Here is a 19,297-nt window from a genome sequence, read left to right as displayed (position 1 = left end):
AATCGAAACCATTGCAGGATTGGCCGAGATTTCTAATAACACCAATATGGTATAAAGTCCATCAATGTGCGTGTTCAGGACACCAATATGCGAGTGTGTGTATATGTGTATCATTTTCTGTATATTTATTTATAGTTATTAGAAATCCACCAACTGCTGATATTGGATATCAATAAGGTGTCTATAGGTTTGAATATTCTCTGTGGATTTAGTGCAGAATTATAAAATCCTGTCTAATAGTCCAACTCATCGTTTAGTAAATAGAGCCTCGGGATTTCCGTGTTTCTGTATTTAGATAGACCGGCATGGCATTCATAGATAGTTTGATTTATTTATTACACCCAGTACTGACCGTGGCAATATGTCATTCAGTCACTTAGAATGGAATCTCTGGCAGAGCCCCTCACCTGCTCAATTTGTGTTTGTATACCGTGAGCTATCAAGTCTAAACAATTTTCTAAATGACCTGTAAATTAAGACGCAATTTTAAATTACTGATATCTGTTGTTGAAATTAATTTAGTAATGTTTAGTAAAGTACTGGGCAGGGAGCATAACGCAGTACCCAGAGTACAGCCAGAGCATGGAGTATATTGCCGTACCCACAGTACAGCCAGGGCAGGGAGTATAATGCAGTACCCACAGTACAGCCAGGGCAGGGAGTATAATGCAGTACCCAGAGTACAGCCAGGGCAGGGAGCATAATGCAGTACCCAGAGTACAGCCAGGGCAGGGAGTATAACGCAGTACCCAGAGTACAGCCAGGGCAGGGAGTATAACGCAGTACCCAGAGTACAGCCAGAGCATGGAGTATATTGCCGTACCCACAGTACAGCCAGGGCAGGGAGTATAACGCAGTACCCAGAGTACAGCCAGGGCAGGGAGTATAATGCAGTACCCAGAGTACAGCCAGGGCAGGGAGTATAATGCAGTACCCAGAGTACAACCAGGGCAGGGAGCATAATGCAGTACCCAGAGTACAGCCAGGGCAGGGAGTATAACGCAGTACCCAGAGTACAGCCAGAGCATGGAGTATATTGCAGTACCCACAGTACAGCCAGGGCAGGGAGTATACTGCAGTACCCAGAGTACAGCCAGGGCAGGGAGTATAATGCAGTACCCAGAGTACAGCCAGGGCAGGGAGCATAACGCAGTACCCAGAGTACAGCCAGAGCATGGAGTATATTGCAGTACCCACAGTACAGCCAGGGCAGGGAGTATAATGCAGTACCCAGAGTACAGCCAGGGCAGGGAGTATAATGCAGTACCCAGAGTACAGCCAGGGCTGGGAGTATAACGCAGTACCCAGAGTACAGCCAGGGCAGGGAGTATAATGCAGTACCCACAGTGCAGCCAGGGCAGGGAGCATAATGCAGTACCCAGAGTACAGCCAGGGCAGGGAGTATAACGCAGTACCCAGAGTACAGCCAGAGCCATGGGCGTAGGAACCCAAAAAAATCTGGGGGGGATAGCATTTTTACTCGCCGGGTATATTCTTATTCTGTAAACTAGGAGTTGTTTATCCCATTGTACAGCGCTACGGAATTTGCAGTCGCTATATAAATGATTAAATAATAACAACATTAAAGGGTCACCACAGGGAAGGGGTTTTACTTACCCGGATACAGCGCCGGGATCCTCCTGATTAGAACCACCCCTACCCTTCCCATGAATATTAGAACCACCCCTACCCCTTCCATGCACAAAAGAACTCCACCTACCCCTTCCACGCACATTAACCCCCTACCCCTTCCATGCATATTAGTACCCCCCTAACCCCTTCCATGCATATTAGAACCCACCCTACCTCTTCCATTCATATTAGTACTCCCCTAACCCCTTCCAATAATTTTTCTACCTACCCCCTCCTCCCATCCATATTAGTAGCCCCCCTAAACCCTTCCAATTATTTTTCTACCTACCCCTCTCCCCTATCCTTATTAGTAGCCCCCCTAACCCTTTCCAATTATTTTTCTGCCATGTTAACTAACGCCAGTGCTGGAGTGCCTACATTAAAAGGCCTGCAGGGACAGGCTATAGACACCAGAACCACTACACTAAGCTGCAGTGCTTCTGGGGACTATAGTGTTTCTTTAATGTGAGGTAAATTAGAGATTAGTGCAACGAATAATATGCTAGATTGCCTACTTACAACCAGATGAGGATGATGATGGGCTCTAGCTGCAGTCTGGCTCCACTGGTCTGGTGTAGAACAGGCTCTCTGGAGGCTGTTTGTAACTGTGGTCACAAAAATCAATGTTCTGTGAGAACGGGAAGCAGCTCCATTTTTTGGGGGCCCTTTACACAGCTCAAGGTCTGGATCCCAGGGTCCACCTTCATGTTCCACCAATGAGTTTGTTCACAGGGGGTGGAGTGTGTAGGGGATGTCCTGATATGTGTGTAAGGAATGCATTGTGTGAATCTGTGTTTGTATGTGTAAGGGCTGCAAGGTGTGATTCTGTGTATGTACGGGATGCAGTGTGTGCGTCTGTAAGGGGTGATTTGAGTGTATGTACGGGGTGCATTGAGTGTGTAAGGTTGCATGATTGTGTGAGTGTGTGTGTGTGTGTGTGCACGGGGTGCATTGAGTGTGTGTAAGGATGAATTGTGTGTTTCTGTGTGTGTAAGGGTGGTATGATTGTGTGATTGTGTGTGTGTGTGTGTGTGTGTGGTGGATGTCAATCTCTCTCCCTCCCTTGTCACTCTTTCTCCCCCCCCCCTCCCTCCCTGCTTCTTTCTCCCCCACCTCCCTCCCTGCTTCTTTCTCCCTCCCCTCCCTCCCTGCTTCTTTCTCCCCCACCTCCCTCCCTGCTTCTTTCTCCCTCCCCTCCCTCCCTGCTTCTTTCTCCCTCCCCTCCCTCCCTGCTTCTTTCTCCCCCCCTCCCTCCCTGCTTCTTTCTCCCCCCCTCCCTGCTTCTTTCTCCCCCCCTCCCTGCTTCTTTCTCCCCCCCTCCCTCCCTGCTTCTTTCTCCCCCCCTCCCTGCTTCTTTCTCCCCCCCTCCCTGCTTCTTTCTCCCCCCCTCCCTGCTTCTTTCTCCCCCCCTCCCTGCTTCTTTCTCCCCCCCTCCCTGCTTCTTTCTCCCTCCCCTCCCTCCCTGCTTCTTTCTCCCCCACCTCCCTCCCTGCTTCTTTCTCCCTCCCCTCCCTCCCTGCTTCTTTCTCCCTCCCCTCCCTCCCTGCTTCTTTCTCCCTCCCCTCCCTCCCTGCTTCTTTCTCCCCCCCTCCCTCCCTGCTTCTTTCTCCCCCCCTCCCTCCCTGCTTCTTTCTCCCCCCCTCCCTGCTTCTTTCTCCCCCCCTCCCTCCCTGCTTCTTTCTCCCCCCCTCCCTGCTTCTTTCTCCCCCCCTCCCTGCTTCTTTCTCCCCCCCTCCCTGCTTCTTTCTCCCCCCCCCTCCCTGCTTCTTTCTCCCCCCCCCTCCCTGCTTCTTTCTCCCCCCCCCTCCCTGCTTCTTTCTCCCCCCCCCTCCCTGCTTCTTTCTCCCCCCCCCTCCCTGCTTCTTTCTCCCCCCCCCTCCCTGCTTCTTTCTCCCCCCCCCTCCCTGCTTCTTTCTCCCCCCCCCTGCTTCTTTCTCCCCCCCCCTGCTTCTTTCTCCCCCCCCCTCCCTGCTTCTTTCTCCCCCCCTCCCTGCTTCTTTCCCCCCCTCCCTGCTTCTTCCCCCCCCCTCCCTGTTTCTTTATTTCCCCACCCTCCCTCCCTGTTTCTTTATTTCCCCTCCCTCCCTGTTTCTTTATTCCCCCCCCTTCCCCCCCCTGTTTCTTTATTTCCCCTTCCTCCCTCCCTCCCTGTTTCTTTATTTCCCCTCCCTCCCTCCCTGTTTCTTTATTCCCCCCCTCCCCCCCCCTCTTCCCCCCTTCCTGTTTCTTTCTCTCCCTCCCTCCCCTACCTATGATGTAGCGTGGCCGAGCGCTGTATAGTCCGCCGGTACAGGGAGCTTTTGTTTCCTGTACCCGGCGGACTAACAGGAAGTGCACACTCAGTGTGCACTTCCTGTTAGTCCGGCCGGGTACAGGAGACAGATGCTCCCTGTACCGGCGGACTATACAGCGCTCGGCTCTACAGTGAGGGAGTGACAGGAGGGAGCGCTGAGCGCTTCCCTCCTGTCAGCTCCTCTCTTCATGCTGCGCCCGGGCGGTGCGCTCTCATGGACGCACCAGCCCGGGCAAAGCTGCAGCCGCCTGAGGCTCTCTGCAGAGCGCTCGGGCGGCTGCAGCATCAGGGGGGGCCGGCGGAGCTGGGGGGGATTTCCCCATACCTGTCCCCCCCGCATGATTTGCTGGGGGGGATGCGTCCCCCCCATCCCCCCCGGTTCCTACGCCCATGGCCAGAGCATGGAGTATATTGCAGTACCCACAGTACAGCCAGGGCAGGGAGTATAATGCAGTACCCAGAGTACAGCCAGGGCAGGGAGTATAATGCAGTACCCAGAGTACAGCCAGGGCAGGGAGAATAATGCAGTACCCAGAGTACAGCCAGGGCAGGGAGTATAATGCAGTACCCAGAGTACAGCCAGGGCAGGGAGTATAATGCAGTACCCAGAGTACAGCCAGGGCAGGGAGTATAATGCAGTACCCAGAGTACAGCCAGGGCAGGGAGTATAACGCAGTACCCAGAGTACAGCCAGGGCAGGGAGTATAATGCAGTACCCACAGTGCAGCCAGGGCAGGGAGCATAATGCAGTACCCAGAGTACAGCCAGGGCAGGGAGTATAACGCAGTACCCAGAGTACAGCCAGAGCATGGAGTATATTGCAGTACCCACAGTACAGCCAGGACAGGGAGTATAATGCAGTACCCAGAGTACAGCCAGGGCAGGGAGTATAATGCAGTACCCACAGTGCAGCCAGGGCAGGGAGCATAATGCAGTACCCAGAGTACAGCCAGGGCAGGGAGTATAACGCAGTACCCAGAGTACAGCCAGAGCATGGAGTATATTGCAGTACCCACAGTACAGCCAGGACAGGGAGTATAATGCAGTACCCAGAGTACAGCCAGGGCAGGGAGTATAATGCAGTACCCAGAGTACAGCCAGGGCAGGGAGTATAATGCAGTACCCAGAGTACAGCCAGGGCAGGGAGCATAATGCAGTACCCAGAGTACAGCCAGGGCAGGGAGTATAACGCAGTACCCAGAGTACAGCCAGAGCATGGAGTATAATGCAGTACCCAGAGTACAGCCAGAGCATGGAGTATATTGCAGTACCCACAGTACAGCCAGGGCAGGGAGTATAATGCAGTACCCAGAGTACAGCCAGGGCAGGGAGTATAATGCAGTACCCAGAGTACAGACAGAGCATGGAGTATATTGCAGTACCCACAGTACAGCCAGGGCAGGGAGTATAATGCAGTACCCAGAGTACAGCCAGGGCAGGGAGTATAATGCAGTACCCAGAGTACAGCCAGGGCAGGGAGTGTAACGCAGTACCCAGAGTACAGCCAGGGCAGGGAGTATAATGCAGTACCCACAGTACAGCCAGGACAGGGAGTATAATGCAGTACCCAGAGTACAGCCAGGGCAGGGAGTATAATGCAGTACCCAGAGTACAGCCAGGGCAGGGAGTATAATGCAGTACCCAGAGTACAGCCAGGGCAGGGAGCATAATGCAGTACCCAGAGTACAGCCAGGGCAGGGAGTATAACGCAGTACCCAGAGTACAGCCAGAGCATGGAGTATAATGCAGTACCCAGAGTACAGCCAGAGCATGGAGTATATTGCAGTACCCACAGTACAGCCAGGGCAGGGAGTATAATGCAGTACCCAGAGTACAGCCAGGGCAGGGAGTATAATGCAGTACCCAGAGTACAGCCAGAGCATGGAGTATATTGCAGTACCCACAGTACAGCCAGGGCAGGGAGTATAATGCAGTACCCAGAGTACAGCCAGGGCAGGGAGTATAATGCAGTACCCAGAGTACAGCCAGGGCAGGGAGTGTAACGCAGTACCCAGAGTACAGCCAGGGCAGGGAGTATAATGCAGTACCCACAGTACAGCCAGGGCAGGGAGTATAATGCAGTACCCAGAGTGCAGCCAGGGCAGGGAGTATAATGCAGTACCCATTGTACAGCCAGGGCAGGGAGTATAATGAAGTAACTATAACAGAGTACAGTCAGTACGGAGAGTATAGTGCAGTAACTATGACAGAGTACAGAGAGTATAGTGCAGTAACTATTAAAATACAGTCAGCACAGAGTATAGTGCGGTAACTGACAATACAACCAGAACATATAATAAAGTACAGTAACTATGACAGTACAGCTATGACAGTCTTTACATGTATACCTTGGGTGCTGTATTACAGTATGTTACAATGTACAGCCAGTCAATGCAGGCACTGTGTATATCACTTGCAGTGGTTATAGTCAGTACATGTAATCTGCAGCATCCCTCACATAGCAAATATAATGTACTCTGTATTAAAAAAGAAACTATTATTAGAAATATGTACATTTATTAAAAGTATTTGTCGTTAATCTAGTGATATAGTGTAATATGGTGTAAAATAACTGTATCTTGCTGATGTTACAATATTCAGCATATTTTACACAAACCCCACGTGGATTGTTGTTCTATGTTAATGTCTGTGTTTGTTACAATATTTCCCAGTTGCCATTTTGCCCCCACACTGTACAGCAAAGTGTTCCTCTTCCTAATTACCATAAAAAAACCAGCACTGAGTATACTAATTACCCAATGGGCCTAATCGTGAATGTATGGAATCTGGGCCTGAAATGAATCCCTTTGCCAGTTTGGTTAGACTGTAAAGGGCTTGCTGTATATTTGGGTATCCTTTCCCCAAATACACAAATATAAGCTGCCCCCTGGCCCAATCCAAGTCACTGTGGATGTGACCTTTGCTATCCCAGCCCACACTCTGCAGTTAAATGGAAACAAGTTGAGCACGTTTACTTCTGATAAACATTAGCCCCCAATTCACTGGGGACCCAGGGCAGAGTCAACTAGCATTTTCCGACAGGATAACATAAGGAACACACATTGAGAAAAAGGAAAAGAGCAGATCCAAGGGGATTTAGGGGAGAATGTATGGCAGACACACACAGAGGGGAACACACCAAGAGTACAGTATATATAGCCCTCTGTCACACAGTTACCACACACTCAAAACCACTGGACCTGCTTCAAATAGGAATAGGTTTATTACTTAATGAAAATGTTCAACGTTTCGACCTTCACATTCACTCAAAGTGTTTCTTATTACTGAACCAGAAACTGCAGAGACCATAAAATTGTAAATATTAAGACTGGAATAGAAACAAAATGCTGATTTGTACAATTTACCAGTTTGAGGATATTCTAAGGAAATATTAGCATTTTGCTGGTAATTAATTCGTATTTCTCAGTGTGAGCAGTAAATAATAAACTCCAGATAATGTTACTAACACCCCCCTCCCCCCCCCCCATTAGATTGTCTGTATAAAATGTATAGATTTTATTAATCATGTATACTATGTATATATCAATATAAAACATATAGCACAATTGGGCGTATTGCAGTATTTTGGAAACTTCTAAGATAATTTAGAACTGTAGAAGACCTTCTTTGTTTTTGTTTTTTTAATCAAATCTAAAGATTTTTATTTTATAAATATATATTGTATAGTAATAAAACATACATGCAAAATCTATACAGATATAAACTATGTAATTGAGCATATAAAATATAAAAAAAATCCATACAGGTAGACACGTTTATATTCTATATTAAACATACTATATGAAATTTGTATATAAACTAAACACATTAAACATATAGAAAAAACTTATACAGTTATAAACTATACTATATTAAACATTCTAAACAAAACCTACTCAGGCACAAGCTATAATGTATTCAACATATATAAAACCTATATTATATTCCACATACTATATACAATCTATACAGATATAAACTATATTATATTCCACATACTATATACAATCTATACAGATGTAAACTATATTATATTCCACATACTATATACAATCTATACAGATGTAAACTATATTATATTCCACATACTATATACAATCTATACAGATATAAACTATATTATATTACACATACTATATACAATCTATACAGGTACAAGCTATACTATATTAAACATATTATATAACATCTATAAATATCTAAACAATATTATATTAAATATACTATATACAAAACCTACACAAATATAAACCGTATTATATTAAATATACTATATACAAAACCTATACAAATATAAACTATATTATATTACACATACTATATACAATCTATACAGGTACAAGCTATACTATATTAAACATTATATAACATCTATAAATATCTAAACAATATTATATTAAATATACTATATACAAAACCTACACAAATATAAACCGTATTATATTAAATATACTATATACAAAACCTATACAAATATAAACTATATTATATTAAACATATTATATAACATTTATAAATATCTAAACAATATTATATTAAATATACTATATACAAAACCTACAAATATAAACTATATTATATTAAACATATTATATAAAATCTATACAGATATAAACTATATTATATTAAACATTCTATATAAAACATATACAGGTACAAGCTATAATATATTAAACATACTATATGTGACCCACACAGGTACAAGCTATAATATATTAAACATACTATATGTGACCCACACAGGTACAAGCTATAATATATTAAACATACTATATGTGACCCACACAGGTACAAGCTATAATATATTAAACATACTATATGTGACCCACACAGGTACAAGCTATAATATATTAAACATACCATATGTGACCCACACAGGTACAAGCTATAATATATTAAACATACCATATGTGACCCACACAGGTACAAGCTATAATATATTAAACATACTATATGTGACCCACACAGGTACAAGCTATAATATATTAAACATACTATATGTGACCCACACAGGTACAAGCTATAATATATTAAACATACTATATGTGACCCACACAGGTACAAGCTATAATATATCAAACATACTATATGTGACCCACACAGGTACAAGCTATAATATATCAAACATACTATATGTGACCCACACAGGTACAAGCTATAATATATCAAACATACTATATGTGACCCACACAGGTACAAGCTATAATATATTAAACATACTATATGTGACCCACACAGGTACAAGCTATAATATATTAAACATACTATATGTGACCCACACAGGTACAAGCTATAATATATTAAACATACTATATGTGACCCACACAGGTACAAGCTATAATATATTAAACATACTATATGTGACCCACACAGGTACAAGCTATAATATATTAAACATACTATATGTGACCCACACAGGTACAAGCTATAATATATTAAACATACTATATGTGACCCACACAGGTACAAGCTATAATATATTAAACATACTATATGTGACCCACACAGGTACAAGCTATAATATATTAAACATACTATATGTGACCCACACAGGTACAAGCTATAATATATTAAACATACTATATGTGACCCACACAGGTACAAGCTATAATATATCAAACATACTATATGTGACCCACACAGGTACAAGCTATAATATATTAAACATACTATATGTGACCCACACAGGTACAAGCTATAATATATTAAACATACTATATGTGACCCACACAGGTACAAGCTATAATATATTAAACATACTATATGTGACCCACACAGGTACAAGCTATAATATATTAAACATACTATATGTGACCCACACAGGTACAAGCTATAATACATTAAACATACTATATGTGACCCACACAGGTACAAGCTATAATATATTAAACATACTATATGTGTCCCACACAGGTACAAGCTATAATATATTAAACATACTATATGTGACCCACACAGGTACAAGCTATAATATATTAAACATACTATATGTGACCCACACAGGTACAAGCTATGATATATAACACATAGTATATAATATACAGATATATTCCAGTCCAGATGCAATTTGTTTTTTTGTCACTGAGAGCAAATTCTAAACTTTTTTTTCTGTTATTTCCTTATTACATTACACATAACCATTTCCTTCCCAGTCACACGATGTTCTATCCATGAAAATAATACTTTCCCCTCAATTATTGCTTTCTAATGATGTATATCTTTTGCGTGGAAAAAAAATCCTCTGGCATATGATTTCAGCGAATTGTTTGCATCTTTTAGAGAAAAAAAAAGTAACTTTGTTCATTTCCCTCCCAATAATCAGACACAGATACAGGCAAACATGTATAAACAGTGAGGGGAACCACAGAGCCTGGAATTAACTCAGACACCCCTTCATTGCTGGCATGTGGCAGGCGGGATTAACCTGTTAGGGGTGGGATAGAACTAGAATTACTGACCTGGATTCGGTTTTATCGCCCATTTTTTATCTGCAGTTTCGCTGTTTTTAGTTAAAAATGTCTATCTGGGTTCTATCTACTAAAGAGCAGGATGAGGTGAACTGACACATAATTCGCAGGATTTTAACAAAGATTACAGAGATTAATTGTTTTTTTCCCTCCCATCTTCTATACTAAATAGATCGATTCTAAATTTGCCCAAACTCGATGTTTAGTAAATAAACCATCAATACTAGATTTCTAAGAATTAATATAACCATTTTATTGTAACAGGGAATGAATTGGTTTTTAATGAATAACTTTTATGATTGGCACCGTTTTGGGGATTTAAATGGAGGATAGCATGAATCAAAAATTAGTAAGTAAGATTTTATTTGATTTATTTTTTACCATTAAATATTTAATCTCTGCAAACTAGGAATATAAGTATTCCAATAAATGAGGCAATAAAATATTTAAATGTAACAGGTCAAGCTGACACAGACCGAGGGGACACAAGGAGAGACTGACAGGGGAGGTGGGCATTTTAGGTCATCTGAAACATTTAATGCAGAAATGATTGGTGTGTGTCTATAGATTGTATTTATACTTGGCGTTCGTTCATTCGTTCATTCATTTTAAATTACAATCTAAACCTTGGTAACTAAAATGATGAATCTAGTTAATAATGTTTACATATATATATATATATATATATATATATATATATATATATATATATATATATATATATATAAATGATCCTAGTTGTTGGATGGAGAGGGTCACTGTTAAAGGTAAAGCAGGGTGATGATCTAGTGATCTTGCAGATCCCAGGGACTGGCACTGAAAGGGTTAGTATGGGATTTAATTACCTGAGCCTTTGGATACATAATATTTTCCCATTGTTACTTGGACAGACTTGCCGCTTCTCTGAGGGTAAATATCCCCCTTTTTCTCTCAATCTGCAATCAGTAATCCAGGTGCTGGCCATTGCTTGAAAGGGACTCAGTGGATGGGACAGGAATAAGCATTGCTGTCTGTCAGGGGCTGCACCCAATTGGAGGGACACAGTGCCTTAGCCTGCCCCCTATAGGCGTGACTGGTCACTGTGACAGCTCAGCCCAACCCTACCCATCCCACGTTGCTATTAGAGGGAAATACAGAAGTTAGACTGTTGCACCCAGAAAGCAAGGTACTTCTTCACCTTTTATCACTGTGTCCCTGAGATCGCCCAGAGCTGCTGTGGACAAACCTCTGGCCTTCCCCAGGCAGCCCCCCCTGCAACTGGATACCGAGGGACCCCCCAACACCAGGAATGGGTAAGTGCAGCTGGGGAAAGAGATTTTAACCCAGGAGGCTGTCAGAGAGAGAAGACCTCTCTCAGGCTGTTTACATTGTCCTGTCCCTACAAGCCAGCAGCAAACACGTTAAGGATCATTGGCAAAGAATGGCAGTGATACAGTAACTGGCTGCATCATTAGCAATGCATGGGGAAGCCAGATTGGTTAACCCACTGAGTGCCAGAAACTAATGCATTCAGGTGGATCAATTCTTCTTTATCCGAGAGCTAACTTTTCCCCTCATTTCATTTGAGGAGTTTGGGTGATGGGTTTCCCCCTCCCCCATAAAATGGCTACTAAAACATATATAAATAATACTAAGTGGACTTGTGTGCATTATATAGAGGTTTATATGAAATTTGATCACTGTGTATCCAGAAATGAGTCATTATTTGCATTCTAACACGAGCTGTCAGTGTGTGTGTGCAGCCCATGCATTCATTCATGGTATTTTGTAAAGATACCTCTTTTTAAGCTAAGAGCAGTCAGTACCCCTATTGTCCTGGCCAGTGTCACTGCATGTCTGAACTGAGAGCAAGTTGTTTAGGGTTTGCATATGAGCATGGTAGGTGTAATGGCTAAAACATCTGTCTCCTTCTGTCCTTCAAGAACCAGCCTTTGGAGAAGTCAACCAGCTTGGAGGGGTGTTTGTCAATGGAAGACCTTTACCCAATGCCATCAGGCTAAGGATTGTGGAGTTGGCCCAGCTTGGGATCAGGCCCTGTGACATCAGCAGACAGCTGAGAGTGTCCCATGGTTGTGTCAGCAAGATACTAGCTCGCTACAATGAGACTGGATCCATCTTACCTGGGGCTATTGGGGGCAGCAAGCCCAGGGTGACCACCCCAACGGTGGTGAAACACATCCGGACATACAAGCAGAGGGACCCTGGTATCTTTGCCTGGGAGATCAGGGACAGACTCCTGGCAGATGGGGTGTGTGACAAATACAATGTGCCTTCAGTCAGTTCCATCAGCAGGATTCTACGAAATAAAATTGGAAATTTATCCCAACAGAGTCACTATGACAACCATAAACAGCATCACCACCCTACAGCTCACTCTGCCCTCCAGTACAACCACATCTACTCTTACCCCAGCCCTATTGCTGCAGGAGCCAAAGTGCCCACACCACCTGGAATGCCCCCAATTTCTGGCTCTATGGGCATGCCAAGGACTTGGCCCTCCTCACACTCTGTCACAGATATCCTGGGGATTAGATCAATCACAGACCAAGGTGAGTCGCTCTCTACAGACACATTTGTCTTAAAACCTAAATAATGTATCTAGGATGAAAAAAAAAAATTTAAATGTATTTATTTTTTATTTACACATCCATTACCCCCCCCCCCCCCCTTATTATTTAATAGAAAGTATAACTGCAAGCCTTTTCTGAATGTAAGGTCGTGCTTGAACGTGACCCCTATTAGTGCTATAGACACAAACAGTATGAAGTGTATCCTTCCAGACTAAGGGAAGTACGTTACCTTCAGGCGAGGCATTAAGATACCCTGGCTGAGTGACTGACACCGTTAAAGGTTCTATTCATAGAACTGGGAACCTAGTTCATACAATATATTATACGGTCATATTCTGTGCCATTCAAAAAAGCCCAGCTTAGAACTTTGCTCCCAATACAGAATATCGAAGAATCTCCCTTCCACCTCCTTGATGTAATAATAAATTCTATATTTATAGTATTGTGCATATAAAATCTAGATTCATAAAACAATACATACAAAGATCCACAACATAGGGCCAATAGTGTGCATGTGGATATTTAGAATTTAGTATGTTATACATATACATATTTTTTAATTACAATCGCTTGTTAAATGACAACAAGGACATCGTTTAAGGAACTAAAAGTAAACAAATTGACTTTTTTTTTTTAATAGGTTAATTATTGCTTCATGTCAGCACTAATAAGAGTCCTGATTAAAAGTTTCCCGTTGAAATAGAGATTGTAGGTCCTGGTGACTGTGTGTGTATAGCAGATGGCAATTTTCACAGTTTCCTGGGTTAAATGCTGGTTTTTATTTAGCTTCTAATACCTTTAGACAGGCTATGAAAACTGTATTTAAAGGATATCATGTCCAATAGACATGAAGGGTGAGAGGGACTCACTGCCTGCAGCCTCTGTCTAAACACAAAATTAATTTCACTTTTACTAAAAACAGGAATTTGTCATCAACATAAAGCTTGCTGGAAATGAAGGAAAAGTTTCACTTCTGTGGTGTGTGTAATCAGACTAAATTTACCCAGACAGGAAGTTCAAATGTCAGATAATTGCTTTCATTCTATAGGCACCAACTGCAACCCCTGGGCATAATCTGACCAGGAGAATGGATTTTCTATCCACCTAGAGACTCATTTTCTGCTTATTCTATTGACTAATCCAGAGGAGTATGAAGCCCCTAGAACTCCGTTTACATATTTTTAAATAAACTCTGAATAATTACTAAACTCTGGAACCAAACTGTAAACATACTTTTTTTGTGCTTGGAAAAAACTAGCCTCCTTGGGTCTCTCTCTCCCCCCCTCCATCCCCCAATCATTCCCTTTAAATTGCCCAATTCCTATTAATTGCTTAGTGAAAGTCTCATTTAAGTTGGTATATGTTTCTCAATAAAGACATTCAGCTTGCCCGAGAAGTATACAGAGAATGCGATTTCCTGAAACGATGTTTAATAGAGAACCTAACATTCAGAGAATTACATTACAAATTGAGAATGTTTGCAGATCCCTCTAATGGTTTCCTCTTTTATTAACACCACATTTAGCAGGCAGGCCTCCGAGGGTACAGTCTGGGTCTGTTCCTCTAGCTTTCTATGGACTTTGCCGAGTCTGTCTCTAAAGGAAGAATTATTTAGAACCCCCCCAGATACAGGTTCAATTACTAGAGAAAGTGGGACTCAGACAGACAGACAGACAGAGACAGACAAAAAGGGAGAGAAAGTGAGAACGTGAGAGAGAAAGAGAGAGGCAAAGGGGAATAGACAGACAGAGGAACAGAGACAGACAGGCAGAAAGAATGAGAGAGATGCAGGCAGACAGAGAGAGAGAGCGGATGTTGGAGAGAAAGTTGATCCAAACTAATTGGTGAATTCACTAAATTTCGATATGTGGAGAGTTGACACCAAGTCTTCAAAATGTAGAACAAAATAGCTGAAGTGATCTGCCCAATACTGAGATTAGGGACAAAACTATGCAAATCAGTTCTCAACTGACTATAGCTCACGGTTTATTATTAATATAGCGCCAACATAGTCCGCAGCGCTTTACAATTATACATAGATATAGATATATATATATAATTATACAGAGTAACAATCTGATATATAGATATAATTATACATAGTAACAATCTGATATATAATTATACAGAGTAACAATCTGATATATATATATATAATTATACAGAGTAACAATCTGATATATAATTATACATAGTAACAATCTGATATATAGATATATATATAATTATACATAGTAACAATCTGATATATAGATATATATATAATTATACATAGTAACAATCTGATATATAGATATATATATAATTATACATAGTAACAATCTGATATATAGATATATAGATATATATAATTATACATAGTAACAATCTAATATATAGATATATATATATAATTATACATAGTAACAATCTGATATATAGATATATCTATAATTATACATAGTAACAATCTGATATATAGATATATATAATTATACATAGTAACAATCTGATATATAATTATACATAGTAACAATCTGATATATAGATATATATAATTATACATAGTAACAATCTGATATATATATATAATTATACATAGTAACAATCTGATATATAGATATATATAATTATACATAGTAACAATCTGATATATAATTATACATAGTAACAATCTGATATATAGATATATATAATTATACATAGTAACAATCTGATATATATATATAATTATACATAGTAACAATCTGATATATAGATATATATAATTATACATAGTAACAATCTGATCTATAATTATACATAGTAACAATCTGATCTATATATATATATATATATATATATATATAATTATACATAGTAACAGTCTGATATATAATTATACATAGTAACAATCTGATATATATAATTATACATAGTAACAATCTGATATATATAATTATACATAGTAACAATCTGATATATATGATAGATAATAACAATCTGATATATATATATATATCTATATAAATTATACATAATTACAATCTTATATATAATTATACATAGTAACAATCTGATCTATAATTATACATAGTAACAATCTGATCTATATATATATATAATTATACATAGTAACAATCTGATCTATATATATATAATTATACATAGTAACAATCTCATATATATATAATTATACATAGTAACAATCTCATATATATATAATTATACATAGTAACAATCTCATATATATGATAGATAATAACAATCTGATATATATATATATCTATATAAATTATACATAATTACAATCTGATATATAGATATATAATTATACATAGTAACAATCTGAGATAATTAGAATATGATAATCTGAGATATATATAAAATGATACCTTGTAACACTAATATATATATATATATATATATATATATATATACACACACATTTTGATACATGGTAACAATCCGAGGTGTGTATATTATATATTTATATATATATATATATATATATATATATATATATATATATATGTATATATATATATATAATGATACATGGTAACAATCCGAGGTGTATATATATATATAATGATACATGGTAACAATCCGAGGTGTATATATATATATAATGATACATGGTAACAATCCGAGGTGTATATATATATATAATGATACATGGTAACAATCCGAGGTGTATATATATATATAATGATACATGGTAACAATCCGAGGTGTATATATATATATAATGATACATGGTAACAATCCGAGGTGTATATATATATATAATGATACATGGTAACAATCTTGCAATTCTATTTTCTTTCTCTATAGTGTGTGATAATTAAAATCTATAAATGCTATCAGGGTCTGGTGATGTCCGTGAAATCCATCTTTTTCTGCATTCAATTAATAGTCGAATTCAGTAAATGTAAATTAGATTGCACGTGTGTTTATTTACGGAATTAAATTGTGTTGAGTGGAAAATTTTTTTTTTTTAACATTTTATGGCAAATTATTCGATTTGAGAAATAGTCTGCAATTCGGATATTTTACAACTTGGATATTTCGAATTCTCCAAATGGCCATTACCCCCCCCCCCCCCCCCCCCCCCCCCCCCAACACACAATTAACTGCATTTATTTCGGGTTTTTCTTCGATTTTCTATTTTTGTTGTAAAGACAGACTTTCTGTATTGTGAGAATATTTTTTTTTCTTTTTCTGTAAAATAAACATTTCTGTAAAAATCTGGAATGTTAAGTATTTTCCAGATCTGTGATCTTTTCCTCAAACACAGGCACCGTTTTTCTTGTTCAAAACTCAGAGCATTGGGGGACATTCTCCACCCCCCTCCCCCCCACCCCCCCATATATTATTTAAAAAAAAAAAATGTAAAATATTTCACTATTCACTAAAGAGCGCTATTTTGCGAGTTAATTTGCAGGGTTTATGTCAATATAGTCCGGTTTAAGTTAAAAGAAAAAAACAAAACCGTTAAGATGCGTTGGAGATTTTTTGCCAACTCCCCACATATCGCTGTTTAGTGAATAGGCCCCTGTGTGCTGTCACATTTAGCCTATGACTAATGACTGTGTGATTAATGGCTTGTGTAATTTTTCGTACCATGTCATTTTCTCATCTTGACATGGGACCACTTCCATCCCCTATCACAATCCTAAGTATTTATCCCAAATCTCAACAAAGTACCCACATCAACATTTGTGCTGATTACTTCATCATAGGTTAGCAGTTTATTTGGATCTGTTAAATTCACACATTGGATGGGCCCTATATACAGCAATGTGCCCAAAGCCAAGATATACACTCGCCATAAGTGTTCCAGTGACCGCAATATTTTAATAACCTGATTTCAGAGCCTATAATTATATCTCGGGTGCATGCTGGGTAAAAAGCACAAATACTACATTTACACTATGTACCAACAGTGGATCACTGCAGTAAAACACACACAGAATGGCTCAACTTATTACTCAATAGCTTTCTTCAGCATAGAACTTGCGCAAGAGTTTTCAGAGAAGGACAGAATTAAAAATAACTTGTGTCTGTGTGTGTGTGTCTGTGTGTGTGTATGTACGTATGTGTGTGTGTATGTACGTATGTCTGTGTGTGTGTGTGTGTATGTCTGTGTGTATATGTCTGTCTGTGTGTGTGTATGTGTGTATATGTCTGTCTGTGTGTGTGTATGTGTGTATATGTCTGTCTGTGTGTGTGTACGTATGTCTGTCTGTGTGTGTATATATATTGTAAAAATTCCGTGTATGTACCTGTATTGTATTTCTAAATATATATACATATATAAGAGCTAAAAATTGGTTTATGCTAATTTCAATTTATATTTTATCTATATATATATATATATTACATATGTGTGTGTATAATTTAATCAACGGTTATATATATATAATACACACACATTTTTGTAAGGAATAGATGTGGAATTTATATTAAACAAAACAAATATAAAATATAAATCTAAATAATTTCCATTAAAATCTCTATCGATAAACCTATACATTTCTACTTCTATCCCTGGTTAATTGGAATCAGACCGGTTATTTGCCAGTTATAACGTATGCAATGTATGTTACTAGAATAGATGGTAATAATGGTGAGATTACTGGAGGGTATTTACAAAGGAGCGAGTTCTTGCGAAGTTCAGAGCCGTTTTTTTTACAATTTAGGCCGAGGTGTTTAAAGTCTTCTAACTCGGTCAATTTTCTCATCTTCGCCAGAACTCGCAGTTTAGTGAATAGAAGTGTGTTCATTAAAAAGTAAAATATTCTGCACATGATTACCTGATTTAAAACAGCCCAGTCTGAGGATAAAAGCTGGCATTAACATGAAGCTGCTATTTGGAATCTCTTGATATTACTCACTGTAAATCCTGGGGATGTATCTTGTGGTATATGGTACTGTGAGAGGTATATATGGTACTGTGAGAGGTATATATGGTACTGTGAGAGGTATATATGGTACTGTGAGAGGTATATGGTACTGTGAGAGGTATATGGTACTGGAGGTATATGGTGGCTGCTACTAACCTGCTTCCTCTCTCCCCAGTTAGTGACACATCACCCTATCACAGCCCCAAGATGGAGGAATGGAGCACCCTAACCCGAAACGGCTTCCAGACCACCCAGCACATGATCAATGGCCTGGACAAGGGCTCCCTGGACCAGGAGGTCAAATACAGTCAGGTGAGACACACAGCCATGGGAGAACGCCCACTCCCATCACGCTCTGCCAGCCTGCAGATATTTTAAGGATGGGTGATGGATGTGCCTGTTACCATGACAGCGGGTATCTTGTACAATGCAGATAGTTATCGCAGGGAACAGGAGGAGGACAGTGTA

The 19,297-nt window shown here is 39.9% G+C and overlaps 1 protein-coding gene across 3 annotated transcripts in view; it reads left to right on the top strand.

Moving 5' to 3' along the window:
- The first annotated feature begins 11,537 nt into the window (after positions 1–11,537).
- PAX9 (paired box 9) overlaps positions 11,538–19,297 on the top strand; it is a 33,051-nt gene continuing 25,291 nt past the window's right edge. For all 3 annotated transcript variants that reach the window (XM_063439410.1, XM_063439409.1, XM_063439408.1), the window contains exons 1-3: positions 11,538–11,684; positions 12,315–12,941; positions 19,005–19,141. In XM_063439410.1, coding sequence (XP_063295480.1) covers positions 11,681–11,684; positions 12,315–12,941; positions 19,005–19,141 — 768 coding nt within the window. In that variant the 5' untranslated portion in view covers positions 11,538–11,680. The remainder of the gene's footprint in view (positions 11,685–12,314; positions 12,942–19,004; positions 19,142–19,297) is intronic.

Source organism: Pelobates fuscus, chromosome 13 (genome assembly GCF_036172605.1).
Source record: "Pelobates fuscus isolate aPelFus1 chromosome 13, aPelFus1.pri, whole genome shotgun sequence".
Classification (NCBI taxonomy): Eukaryota; Metazoa; Chordata; class Amphibia; order Anura; family Pelobatidae; genus Pelobates; species Pelobates fuscus.
Note: the sequence above shows the minus strand (reverse complement) of the source record. Positions and strands in the feature narration are given on the sequence as shown.